Source organism: Gambusia affinis, linkage group LG17 (genome assembly GCF_019740435.1).
Source record: "Gambusia affinis linkage group LG17, SWU_Gaff_1.0, whole genome shotgun sequence".
NCBI lineage: Eukaryota > Metazoa > Chordata > Actinopteri > Cyprinodontiformes > Poeciliidae > Gambusia > Gambusia affinis.
Genome location: NC_057884.1, coordinates 12,368,878 through 12,383,297, shown reverse-complemented (window position 1 = coordinate 12,383,297; position 14,420 = coordinate 12,368,878). Strand labels below are relative to the sequence as shown.

General features: G+C 38.3%; 1 protein-coding gene across 1 annotated transcript; it reads right to left on the bottom strand.

Annotated features, from left to right (window-relative positions):
- Positions 1–346: 346 nt before the first annotated feature.
- Positions 347–13,689, bottom strand: LOC122819472 (PH and SEC7 domain-containing protein 2). The gene is made up of 16 exons (XM_044096224.1): positions 13,395–13,689; positions 10,672–11,261; positions 10,301–10,382; positions 9,652–10,168; positions 6,304–7,224; positions 4,511–4,591; positions 4,311–4,420; positions 4,162–4,220; positions 3,992–4,081; positions 3,858–3,901; positions 3,602–3,768; positions 2,582–2,652; positions 2,357–2,502; positions 2,099–2,243; positions 935–1,081; positions 347–854 (listed from the first exon to the last, which is right to left on the bottom strand). Exons 2-16 carry the CDS (start codon positions 11,134–11,136, stop codon positions 570–572), a joined length of 3,330 nt encoding a protein of 1,109 aa, XP_043952159.1. The 5' UTR covers positions 11,137–11,261; positions 13,395–13,689; the 3' UTR covers positions 347–569.
- Between the last annotated feature and the right edge of the window lie 731 nt (positions 13,690–14,420).

Here is a 14,420-nt window from a genome sequence, read left to right as displayed (position 1 = left end):
TCTTAAATCCTGTAACATTTTCAACCCAAGTTTTTGTTTTTTAACAGGTGCTGGGTAACATGTTGTGTTACTTTATAAGTCCTTCATTTAAACAAAGCATCTAAGAGAGAACTATATATTTATATTTTTTTTTAAAAAAAGTGCAATACGAAAATAAAACGTAAGCAGTTCTTCTTCCTGGTTCCATTTGTTTAGACATGTGCTGTTCTACAGCACCCTCTTGTGGTAAACATCAGTAAGAAAGTTTGTGACCTCACAAAACAATCACTTTGACCTAAAAGGAAAACATAAATGCTGGTACCACAATATCTCAGTTCATAAAAAGACTTGTAAATTCAGACAAAACTAAACAAATTAGGTCCATTTCAATTCATGGAGATTATCAATTGTGCATTTTGCATTTACGTGAAAATGAACTAGAAAAAATAAAAAAAATCCTGCGAGGTCTTTTACATGCATCTTTGTAAAAGCCCCCTTTTACTAGTGAACTTTACAGCTTACTTCACTAGCTGTAAAATCTCAGCGGAAATGATTAAAAGTGCGTCTTTGGGCGCAACAATCGCTTCATGTCAGGCCTCCTTAAATCGAGGAACGATGGTCCGGCGATAAGTCCGTCTCTCAGAGATATTACGTTTGACTTTTACTATTGTCGGAGAGGTCAGCTCAAGATCCAGAGAAGGACTAGAGTAAGACCGTTTCAGGCCAGCTTCATCATCGTCTTCATCCCCCATGCAGTCTCCACAGGCAGCCTTGTCAAACAGTTTCAGGTCGGCGCTGGCCAATGTGTCGTCCCCAGTCTTCGGCACTCTCTTCCAGGCTTCCAGCACCTGGATGTAGGTCTCGTAGCGACACACCTGTGGTTGAGCGACAAACACTGAATAACCTGTAGATCTACATAAACTCATGCTTTAAGCCCACACAGCAGCTCCAGTACCTCGAACTGCAGGTACTCAGTTCTGACACGGTGTTCCTCCAGATCCCTGGTTTTAGCTTTTTTGCTGTCTGGCGGGTTCTCCTGCTGATGCAACAGGTCGGCTTTAAAGGAATCCAGTTTTCCTGTGTGACACTGCAGCTGAAGTTCCTACATCAAGAAAATGACAGGAAAGAGAACAAAGGTTACATTTCTGGTCTCTAACCAGAACCAGAAGAAAACAGTAAGCTTAGATGTTTGTGGATGTATTGATTTTGGGATTGTGTGTGATAGACCAACACAGAGTAGTGCAAAATTGTGAAGTGGAAGGAAGAAAATAAATGGAGAGAGGTATAAAATTATAATCCCAGTGCCTATATAGCCAATTTCAAATTCCCATTTTTGTGTCTACATTTGAATCCCGATGATTAAACATATATTACTATATTAAAATGACAGCTACAGTATTTTTGCTACATTTCACTTTTTACTTTTGCTTGAGTCATTTTATTATGAAGTATCACCACTCTTGCTTGAGAAAAATTTCAGGATATTCTACCCACTGTGAGCCACTTCACTGAAAGAACAAACTTACTTCAACCAAAGATTCACCAGACACAGAAACACATCTGCGTTTTTTTTTTTTAAACATATTGAAAGAAATTGATTTGGAAATTTTTTTTTACTTTGCCTGATTTTGTTATTTTAGAATTATTTATTTATATAAATTATTTTCATTTTAGTCTTGAAAATGGCAACATTTTCACAGAATGTTACATTTTGGTCTGCCTGATGATGCAATTTTTAAATATTACATGATTGCTTTTTTTTTTTATCTTATTCTTTAGTAGCTATTTTACCAAATACTGTTTTACTCTTACTTAAGTGATTTTTTGGATGGCAAATTTTTACTTTTACTTGTGTAAAAAGATGTTGAAGTAGTTCTTCTCTTACTTGAGTACAATTTTTTTTTGTACTCTACTGACCTCTGACTTTGACTGTTTGACTTCTGCATCACATTGACTAAAATATATATGTTTTACTGTTTCTTCAATTGATACAGAAAAGTCTGTTGCAACATAAATTAAAAAATTACACAAGCACAATTATCAAAACATAAGGTCTTTTAAAACCAAGTGATAGCAATGAAACTTGTAATTTGTTACCAAAGAAGACTGAAATGCATACCAGAGAGTGTGCAGATTTTGAGGCAGGAAGTATCGGCCTGAAGAACCTCCTCTGGGAGCCGACGGCGGCGGGGAACGGAGGAGACGAGTGAAGAGCGGAAACCAAGTTGATGCGGCAGATCCATGAAAACATCTCTGCTTTGGATCTGAGGGAAAATCCACCAAACACTCAATTTGTCACCATCAGTCTCTTTAGAGGAAACCTGCGGTCTTGAACACAGACACAAACATCTCGCTCTGCCGACTCTATGCGACTTACGACGCCTGGAAGAGAAAAACCCTCCAATCGGCCGTCTGCAGGCGGAACACATGCGGCTTCTTGGTGTAATCGTTCGCTGGCTCAGCCAGGGAGTGATGGACTCCCACCATGTCCTCGGTCACCGGATTATCTCTGCGATAATCATGCTGACACACAACACAGACAACTCAGGATCAAGTAAAAGAGCTACATGATGTTAGGAGAATGAGGAGCTGAGTCACTGACCTTCTGTAAGTAAAGGGTCATTCCCTTCAGCTCTGCAAAGAAAGGTTTCCAGCCCCGTTTCCCCCAGGGAGCTGCCACAACACAACATTCAGCAGCTCAATAATGACCGACAACTTGCATCACTAACATACAGATTTTAATAAAGCCTGTCAAGCAATTATCAGGGATGTAAAATATGGCTTTAGCATGACTGTTATGCTCAAAAAGCACATCAAAACTGTTTTTATTGATGAATAATGTTGTGAATGTCTTCCATAAGTGAATAAATATACCTATCTTGTAAAGAAATACTAATTTGAATTCAATAACTACAGATTCAAAGTTATGTAATTGTTCATAATTAGTAATGCCAGAATAGCGATGTCCAAATTAAGGTCCGTGGGTCATTTGTGGCTCTCAGAATGATTTTATATGGCCCACAAACACAACTCAAGATCAGTTGTTTAGGGCAAGATTTTTCCTTATAAGAGGCCTTTCAAAAACAGATTGAAAAACGGGGAAAATGTTAAATGCAACTATAGGTACTTGTATTTAAGAAGTCACATTTTCTGCTTTCATTTCAATTTCATGCTAAACCTGACTGCAAAAATCCATAAACTGGCTCTAAGGCACACTTTATACATCTATTCATTTTGTCCTGTTGGATGTAAAAGTAAAACTGGTCTCACTTTTACATAAGATATTGGATCTCAATGGGACAACACATATAAATAAGGAGTAAATAATATATAAAAGAAATTAAATAAATTGCAGTAAAAGTATGTTTGCATTATTTATTACTAATGGTGTCAATTATGTAGCTCTTTATGCTCTGATGCCTAAACCCAAACTTGGAACTGGTCTCTCGTCTAGGTCTGTTACAAGTGAACTCGTGCCAATGCCAGCCTTTGAAAATCATTTTAAATCATTTTTATATGAGAACATAATAATGTCCATCTCAACACTGGTATTCTTCTGTTTTGTAATTTGTTATGTCTAATGTGATGTAACATAGGATATAAGTGTGTCAGTCCCACTTACTGCGTTTTCCGTTGATGTCGGCATGCAGCTTCCTCTGCAGGAATCCCTGTTTGACCATGGTGGCCTTTTTGTCCTGAGGAACGTCCAAGAACGGGTTGGATTTTGAGCGCAGAGGAGCGTCGTCTCCTGCACTTTCATCCACCAGGTTCTTCAGCTCCTCCTCATCCCTTCGCCACAGGATCAAGTGAAAACATGAATGAGGTCGTGTGCTGGAATCACGGATCTGGTGATGCTTTTTTTTGGATGGGTTACTTACACGGCCCACTCCAGCGGTTCATTCTTTATGGAATTATAAAGACTCTACAATATAAATCCAAGAGAAAAGTTACATCGGTTTTGATATACGCGTTTTAGACTTAAGCTAGGAGAAGAAAAATGTAAATATTTTACTTTCAGCAGCTCCTTGTTGAAGTTCCCTCCCTCATTCATCCCATCCAGGTTGGTCACAAACTTAGAAGAAGACATGGATTTTCCGACATTCTGTAAACGAACATGTGATTGCTTAAACGCTGAACAAATCGGTGTCAAAAAAACTAACTGTAGAGGCTGTTTGGTCTCACCTGTCCATGCAAGTCCGTGTTGAGAAGCATCAAAGCGCAGGTCAGAGCCAACGCGGGCCCTGAGGACATCCAAAAGAGACAGAGACAGATGTTAGACACGAATGAATCGTCGCAGCTGCGTCTTGAAGCGTGACGCATGTCTGTCTCACCCGGCGAGTAGGAGTCGGGGTTGCACTCATGGAAGCGGTTGGCGAAATGCTGCAGCACCCGTTCTCTCTCCTGGGTCTCCCCTATCAATATGACGACCTTCAGAAAAGATCTAGGGACGAGAGCGTGAAAAAGGATTAAAGATATATATGCTGCATGAAGGTGTTTCATAAGACATAAATATCCCTCTGTGGTATTTTACCTGAGGGCATGATCCAGAGTTTGGCCAGAGAAATCAAAGAATTTGAGGTATTCCTCTCCGACAGCATGACTGAAGTCATTACTAAACAAGGGGAAAATATTACATATGAATATATTTGTGTCAGAAAATAACACGAAGAAGCCAAACACAAACTATTGGAGAATAGCAGATAGTCATTTAGAGAAACTCATGTATGTAAACTACTACAAAACGTTCAGAAAATAAATTTGTCCCAAGAATATATGTATTTATATGAGCAAATTCATATCAACCTCTGATATTTGAAATACTTACACACTTAAGGACGTGATTTGAGATGCGTTGTAGCAATTTTAATTTCCAATAAATTTCTCAGCACCAAAACCATTTCTCGACACAAATGTAAGATTAAAATGAACAAATCTTACAATTGTTCAAATTTCTAAACTATTTCAGGCTCGAAGGTTTTGATTTTTGCAGCAGTTTTAAAAAATTCTGGAAATTCAGGTACAAAAAAATAGATATATTTTCCACATTTTGAAATACACATGAAACATAATGAAATATTTTTCATAATAAACCTGAATTTAAGTTACAGATAGAAAAATTACCTTTTGTTTTTGTTTGTTTGTATATCTATGTCTCAGTACCTGTAGTAACAACTCACCTCACTTTTCCAAGAAACCAAGATTATATCTGGTTTATAATCTTATTTTTATAGTTTTAATTAGTTGGCATTTTCTTTATAGCATTAGTTATTCTACAAGCTCTTATTTATTCTAGGTCATGTCTTTATTTTGAAAAAAAGGTCAATGATGAAAATCCAAAACAAAAGCCTTTCTATGCTTTTGTCGACATGTAAACCAGATCCAGTTTAACAAGCTATTCCAATAAAAAAAAAAACTTTAAGATTGTTTTTCATTGAAATTCCAATAAAGAACATCAAGTATTTTTATTGGAAAGTTGTCTTGTCAAGAGGCCAAAAACCTTTCTCTTAAATAAGTGTGTATTTTCATTTTGTCCTGTGCTCAAATAAAATCTGGAAACAATCCAGAAGCTGAGTTTTGCTACCTAGACCTGGAAAATTAGAAAATCCTATTCCTTACTTTTCAAATCCACAGAGCAAAACTGAGCTTGTGAAATGTTTCCAGATTTTACCCCATGCACTCTCTGCCTATTGAATGTAAAAGGCTAATTTACTTCTACTACTAGTCAAGGCTGACATTTAAAAACAAAAAGTAAAAAAGCCGGTCATTTGATTGACTTATCCTTGGTGCCAAATTAAAGAACAAATCAATAATTTGATTAAGTGAACTTAAATGTTATTAAACTCCCTCTAAACTGACTCATCTGCCAAAACAAATGTTGAAATCTCTCCAGTCAGAGCAGTTCAAGGCTTCCTTTTTAATTAATGAAATTTCCTCAGCAAGGCTTTATAAATGGTCCAGAGTACCCTGGGATCGATTTTTAGAAAATAAAACTCATGATGTTTTCTTCATCAGATGCAAAGACAGAACACATTGAGGTTTCTGCATAGCAGTAATCAGTATATTATGCAAATAAGATGTAAATTTGAAAACCCTCTGAAAGCAGGAAGTTAAAACAATGGTATTTATAGGATATAAGTGGATATGTGCTGATCAGAAACATTTACACACTGTCTCTTGGTCATGATTAAATAATAAAACTAAGCTAATGTTACGTCATCTGCATAAAAACCCGTCAATGTTTATGTAAACCTTTAAGCTGTATATCTAAATAATGAAAACAAGCATTTATTGAATAATAATGAAAGTGTCTGACTGTGTGCTTACTCTTTGTCCAGATGTTTCACCACATCTGAGCGTTGGATGTTGTCCAGCTTAAAGAGTTGCTCAGCGAGTCGCTGAGCCTTCTCTCTGTCCACCTTATCCCCGTTAACGTAAGGCGCCACCGAATCCTCGTGTTTATCTCCATTAGACACAACTCCTGGTGGGCTCTCACTGTCAGTAATCCCAACGTCTTCGGTCTGGACCAACATCTCAGCCTCTCGGCCCACGTGGTTGGACTCGGCCTCTTCATCCCGCGGCACAGCCTCGCTGTCAGGCGACAGCTGTTCTTTCATTTCTGACTCATTTGTCTTGTCTGAGGGTCCCGGCTGCTCAGACGAGCAGCATGTTTGCTGTGGCACCTCATTCAGCTCTGATGGATTGCCTGAGACTGCGGACTCTTTAGCTTCATCACAAGCTGTCTGCTCTGGTTGATCCGCTGGAGCTTCTTGTGGGGTTAACTGGTTTGGTGATGCCATCTCTGGGGACTGGTCCTGAAGCTGATCAGACTCTTCTGGATGCATCTGCTTGGGCTCCTCACTCATTTCACCTGGTTCAGGCTCTGACGCAGCTCTGTCTTGGTCAAACTCCTGTTGCTCTAAAGAGTTTGTCTCGTCCAGATTTGCAGGGTCTTCCGCCCAATCTGATGAGTTTTCTGCGCTCTCCGCTTTTTCTGCCTGCTCTTCTGACACTTCCTCGTTGTTATCCTCGGACTCTGACAGCTCAGGATCCACTTTCTCCTCCACTTCTTCACACATTTCTTCAGGCAGCACAGAGAGATCGTCACCTAACTGATCCGGTGTCTCTGCGTCCTTCTTGTCCTCTGAATGTCCACTGTCCTCTGGAAGCTCTTGCAGTTCTTTCGGCGTATCAGCAGGTGTGCTTAGTCCAGTGTTGTCAGTTTGCGGCACTTCTGCAGATACTTCCCTAAAAGGCATCAAAACAAACATGCATTGAGAACATTTTTAAAATAGCCCAAAATTCTGCAGAGGTGTGTACATAAAAGAAAAATTCAGAGGTAGGAAACGCTGGTGACTCAATGCTGGCATCTATTTAGAAAGATGTGAATATAAAAGAGAAAAGAAAAATGGTGTGTTAAACCGGAGGAAATGTTAATGTGGCAGCCTAACTTTTAGAAACAGGATGTGATCAGTGTTCCTGTTAGAAGCAGAAGGCTTCGACTGAAACTATCATTAATTAATTTAAAGCTAGTTTTATTTATAGTGTCATCTTGCAGGCGGGTAACATACTCTCCCAACTTAAAGCCGAAAAGAGACTGCATTGTGTAATCAAGGTATAATTTTCATGAACTAACATAGGAAAAAAAACACACAGTTCATCATTACACCATGTCATTAGTTCTTTGGCTAAGTCAAAATGCAGAAGTGGAGTGTGAAAATGTCTTTACTGCTTGCAAAGGGATTCAGAAGGGAAGTAGCAGTCAGCTAATGGTAATTTAAAGCAAAGGAAGAAAGAGTTTTCACCTCTGAAAGCACTTTGCAGGTTTAAAATATTCAGGGGAGTGGTGGAGAAAAGACATGAGTAGCAACTTTAGAGGAGCTCTTTGGTTTTCCTCTTAAAGTAACAATTTAACAGAATGAGATCCTCACGGTACAATAAGCTTGACTACAAACACCATAGTTTCACTGTATTCATACAAAAATGTAAAAGCAAAAATGTGTAATATTCAGAAACAGCCACAAATTCAATATATATAGAGACTATAATTTAATGTCATTTTGATTTGCCACAGAAAAACAAACATATAGAATAGATGTTTGCCAACTTTGCTTAATGCAAAGAAGAATACATTTTAGGTATTCTGCTCTTCAGAGAGGAACACAGGTCTAACAATCTTATATTAACTTGATAACTAGGCAGGATCTATGCTCAGGTAGCAAATGCACTTGGCTGCTTAGCAACCGTGCCGAACTGTACTTTCAAAGCAGTATCACTCGCCTCTTTAGTTTTCATGTTTGATCCGAAAAGAACAAAATATTTCAAAAAGCTACTTTTTTTCTTGTAAGCAAGGGGAAGCCTTTTTCAGACAGCTAGCATGCAGTGCACAGCAGCAGCATTATGCTCTCTGAATCACTAAACTGACTTTAAACCATATAGAAACATGTTTGAATATCAAATTTAAGAGAATCTGAGACCTTAACCTTTTCGAACCTTTGCTTAGTTTGACATTGATATCTGGCAGATGCTTCATTTAAAGGTTTTCTCAAATAAATTAAAAAAATATTACAAAGTGGGAATTTAAGAGAATTCCCAATATTCTGAGGAATAAAAGTTCACATCAAATACTGAGATTAGGCAAAATGAGATATTTAAGAAAACTGACTGGGAGTTCAATTCCAGTACAATGATTGAACAACTGACTTATTTTGAATCATCGCTGCGTCATCTAAAAAATTTTAATAAGTTTGTAAATTCGCTACTGATCAAACAACAAGACCTGAAGTACTTTAGAGCTATGCTCTTCATAGCTTTGCCTAAAGAATCTGCTGCTCACATCCTGACTAAAACCAGGAAGGTAGAGCACATTGCTCCAGGTCTAAAGTCACAGAATAGACTTCAGAATACTTTTATTGGTTTATAAATTACTGAATACATCAAAGATCTGTTGTTGTTGTTGTTGTATCAGCCTTTCAGACCACTGTGGTCTTTGATTCTGGTCTGCTCTGCATCCCCAGAACCAGAACCAAACATAGAGAAGCAGCAGTCAGTTTTAATGCTCTTCTCACCTGGAACAAATGTCCAGAAAACTGCAAAACAACCGAAACAAAGAGTTTCTATAAACCAAGGCTAAAAAAATCCCTCTTTTTAAAGCTGTCTGTGTTTAATATTAACACCATTGATTTAATCTGTATTCCAATTTTTCATTACTTTCCCTTATTATATCACTGCAATTTAAATTTTCATTATATAAAGCACTTGCACCAAAAGCGCTATGCTAATAAACTTGCATTGCAGCTGTCAAGTAATGTGGTTAAACATACTGAGAACGTGGATTGATTGCTTATTTTATCCTAGTTTACCAACATTTCTGAGAGCTTTACTGGAGTTCACCAGTTTTAAACATTACGTGAAAAGATCAAATCATATGACTGAAATAGAAGTTGTGTCTCATATGTGGTAAGTTTATTTAAATGTTAGCATGTTGTAACAGAACCGTTCCTTATCTTTTAGATAACGCTGACTCATTAGCAGTCATGATGAATGAGTAGATGTTCAATGTAATTAAGTTATTTTTATGTGATAAAATCAGGATTAGCATCTGTAATTAGTTTTTTGTTTTTTTTCTCTGGCTTCGCTGTAATTGAAAATGTTTTTTGAATGAACAATACTCACAGATAACTCAGAGAGCTGACAGTTTCTGCCTCCTCGCTTTCTTCCTCATTGGAAATGTCGGTCAAACTCTGCCGTTCCTCATCTTCGCTCACGTTCTGATGCTCCTCTTCCTGTGTTTCGACACAATCTGCTGCGGCTGGTTCCTCCTCGTTGAAAACATCAGTGAAGCTCTGCTCTTCTTGTCCGCCACTCTCCTCCTCGGTCGCTCGTGTAGTCTCAAAACAATCTGCCGGAGCCGGTTCCTCCTCGTCGGAAATGTTACTTAAACTCTTCTCTTCTGGAACCTCGCTCCAGTCCTCCGTCGCTCCGTCAGTGTCAACACCGTTTGTCGAGGCCTGTTCTCCTTCCGAGTCTTCTTGCTCACTCAGCAGAACTATGACCTCTTGTTCCTTTTCGAGTTTCACATCTAAAAAAGTGTCCACGTCTTCTGATAAACATTGAATCTTGTCAGAAGTTTTTAATAGGTCCTCATCTGACGTTACTGGGCTTCCATCATCTTCTTCTGAATCTGAAATCCCTAGAAGATTTGGCAGAAGAGGTTAAACACGGTGAGAAAGGTAGGTCAAGAAGTGACACACACCTCCTCTTAAATTGAAACACAAATAATCTCCAAGTAAAACAAATGTAACAGAGCTGCTCTGATACATACCGGTGTTACTTTCAGACTGCTCTGCTGCTGAATCTTCCTTTTCCTGTTTCGTTGGCTCGTTCTCATCTGCAGCATCACATGGCTGAAAATTGCAACACAGACTACTGAGCATGAGCTTACAGAGAGAAACTTGTGATTCCTTCTGGGTACACGGAGCTGCACTCATCTGACCAACAACACATATGCTCATTTACTCCCACATCCACCACAGAAACCCAAATTAGCAACAAAAACACAGGATGTAAACTTTTAAATCCAGTAAAATTAGGCGTAATGACATGTTTCACTTTTAGTTGTGGATTAAATTGTCAGTAACAAGCAACAGAGGCAGGAAAGTGTCACACCTCCTCATTCTCTGACACATTTCATACCTTATAGTCATTTCCGGCGCTCTCAGTAGCTGGGTTTAGAGGCCGTGCCTCAGACTCATCTGGTTCCTCTTTGTCCTCCTGCGCGTAAGGCTCGGCAGTAACATCTTGAGGCTGATGGTGATGAGAGAAGGAAGTGCAGTTCAGACTCGTCACGCCCTCGGAGTAAAGCTGATTGGCCAAGCTGCTGTCAGTCGTCTCTGCGGAGAAGATGGGCATGTCCCATCCCACACTGGCGAAGGAAATAGAGGAGCTGGTGCAGGCGACGGGCTGCAGAGTCCACATAGTTTCCTCCAGCTGTTCTGCCTCTTCAGGAGAGGCATGTGTCTCGCTCATCTCTACCCCATCACCAGACCCCGGCTCCTCACGTTCTCCATTTATGCTCTGATCCGCTGAGGTCTGCGAGTCACATGTCAGTTCTGTTTCTACAACAACCGGCAGAGAAGCACAAAGGTTCTCCTCCTCCATCGGCGCCTCGTAGGCAGTAAAGTTGCCAGCTTTTTGTCAAGTTTAGAGAGGGGTGATGAAGCTGCTTATTTACTAAAAGTCCTCCCCTGCTGGATTAGGCTTGATGCTTTTACAAGGTGCCATTTCTGTTGGATTAAAAAAGAAAAGCGAAAAGTAGAAACATTTTAATTTGAACTCAGAAGAAAAAAATAATTTCCCTTAAATTTGATTCAGCTGTGCAGCTAGTTGAATCAAATGGACAATAAAACTGGTTAAGAAAATATCTTGTATATATATATATATATATATATATATATATATATATATATATATATATATATATATATATATATATATATATATATAAATATATATATATATATATGTAAAAATATATGTCATCCCACTCTCATTTTGCAATAATTCCTGTAGAAGAAGTTTGGGAGAAAATCAACACTGCTCATCACTCTGAATGCACAATCCTCATCAGAAAATGGAAATGATTTCATTCAGCAGGAACAGTAATGGTCGCAGTATGCTTTGTAAAAATCAAAGTGTACCTATGGAGTAGAATGGCCCAGTCAAAGCTCAAACAAAAATCCAGCTAAAGATCTGTGGTTAAGTTTTCAAAATCAACCTTCAAAGATACTATCCATCTAATCTGACTGAGATTTAGCTATTTAGCAAAGAATCTTGTTCGAATTTTAAAATAGTAGCTACATATCAAAACACTACCTGCATCTCCAACTGTGATGAAAGGAGAACCCAAAAAATGCTGCCTCAAGCAGAGGGTTGAGGAGTAACGGTCGGGGGGTGAATGCATTGTTTTTTAGATGTTTTTATTGTAAAAGAAACAAACTGAAAGAGAAGTATTCTTATCCTTTTACTTCATAACCTTGCACTGCTTGATTTTGTTTTGTGGTTGTGACAAAACACAAAAAGGCTTGAAGATGAATGCCTCTGCAATGTCGAACATCATCATATTTATAAAGCAAACATAAATATAATTTAGCAAATCAATATAGCAAATTCATATTGTTAATACATCTAAAACTACTGTTAATTTGCTGCTTTTACCAATGTGCCGTGCAAGACACCTTGAAGACAAAAGCCCATTTTTACTTCCTGAGACCAAAAAAGAAACCCAGCTGAGCAAACGAGCAGCAGAAGGAAGCGGAGTGACGGGGTGTATGCTGCGTTATGGACAGAGATTCGATGGAGAGAGGGTGGGGCTCTGGGGCTGCAGTTCAACCGTTTTGTCCTCTGTTTATCATTTTATCACCATGCGCTGCGACACATTGCAGATGTCTGTCTGGTGAACTTGACTTCAGATTGTGTTGTGAACACAAACACCAGCAACGACCCGTATCAGAAGAAAAGTCACAAGTTATATCAGATTTTTGGATTCCTATATGATCTCAGCTTAAACGCCATCTCATTCCTTCTTGCACTTGCTCGTTTTTTAAAACTTTTCTGTCTTTCTTTTATTATTTCATTCATGTCATGTAAGCCAACATCCGGGACAAACTTTGACCACATTTCCTGTGTGGGTGCGACGTTCTCAGTTCCTGTCAGAGTGCAACAAATGCAACAAGAGTTAACTACGATTAACAAAGACAAATAGATTGAAATTAATTTGTTTGACGTGTAAGATTTCTCGCTTAGAAAAATTTAATTTGTCTTTGTTTTTTCAAAATTAAAGTAATAAATAAAAAAGAGCAGACTTTTTTTTATGAATTTTGGAAAGCAGTGAGGTAAAACTGTAAATACAATACATGACTGAAATGATTTTTAAAATAAGAATGTTTCACATTGCAACAATTTTATTTTCGTGGCTCATAAAATCACAACAAAACCCTTATACGATTATGAAGCTTTCAATAGTGGAAATTTGACAGTTTTTGAAATAAAACACGCAAAAATATAACAGGAAACACAAAGCCCACATTCAACTGAACCTTGTCGACAGAGGTAAAGAATTAAAGGTTTCTACAGAATAGGAAGTTACTGCAGCACATCACCATTTTAGGAAGTATAAAATTAAATATTGATACCTGAGGGGGGAAAATGAAAAGAGGAACAACCTGTCCAAGGTAAAGTTAAAGGTGTGAAATTTGTAAATAACAATGGAGCATGATAGATCTTCTACAGCAAAAAACTACCAAGTCTGCTTAGAAAAAGCATCAGTGAACATGATACATACAGACATAAACTTGAGCCAGAATTAGAACAAGAACATCTCTGTGAGGAATTTATTAGACTGTAAAAGCATGACTTACCCCCTCCGGGCGCTTGAGAGCAACATCATATGATCAACCAGCTTGAGAGGTTTTAAGTCAAGACTTGTGGGAGGGAAAAGCACAGCCGTGTTGCTCCGGGTCTGCCTCTGTGTATTCACAGCCACCCTGAAGCATACCAGTAACGCCAAAGTGTCTGTGTTTGAACCTGCTCTGCTTAACAAACAAGCCACACATCTGCTCTCTTTAAGCCAAGACAACCTTCAGTCTCTTACGCCACATAAAGTTACATGCGAGTTCTGGTGCTCCGTCTCTGAGCTTCCTGTCCCTATCTGGAGGTGTGTTGCACTTTTTTTTTCTGCTAGTCTATAAGCATCAAATAACAGGAAGGATGAAGGAAGAAAGACGAGAATGGTAACAACGAGGAAGAAAAGCTCCTTTCTGATTGGCAGATGACTCAGACGTTTGAAAGACACCTGAGCGGTCTTGTAGCACACGCCCAGGGCCTTACAGGTATGCTGGCGCACACATACGGATCAGGTAAGGGGAGGGGCCAGCCTTCATTCCTGCACAACAAACCAGACAATGTGGCAAAACCAGACCTTACTCAGATTATACTAGTATAAGTCATCGTCACTTCATTTTCTAATTCGTATGTTGGCTCTAATATGCAGTCAGAAAATCCAGGATGAAGTCCTGACACTTTTTAAATCAGGGTTAGTTTTATTTCAAACATTTTAAATAGTGTTTAAAATAAAAATTCCTTTTATATAAGTTATGTAATATAATTAATAATAAATTACTTATTGAATAAGAAACACAATTTGTTTAATTAATGAATCTTTTGCAACACAGCACGAAAATTAGCTTTAACATATAAATGTGTTTGGGTTTTTTTCTGTTTGTGTTTTGCACAAACTTTCATTAGGACATTCTGGAAAATTAATTCATATATACATAGTAATTTCTATGTAATTCCTACATATATAACATCTCCAGTGTGGGGGTCAATGAGTTAGTAGTATTAAAATGCACTTAAATATACTTGAATAAATTAGAATGTGGAAT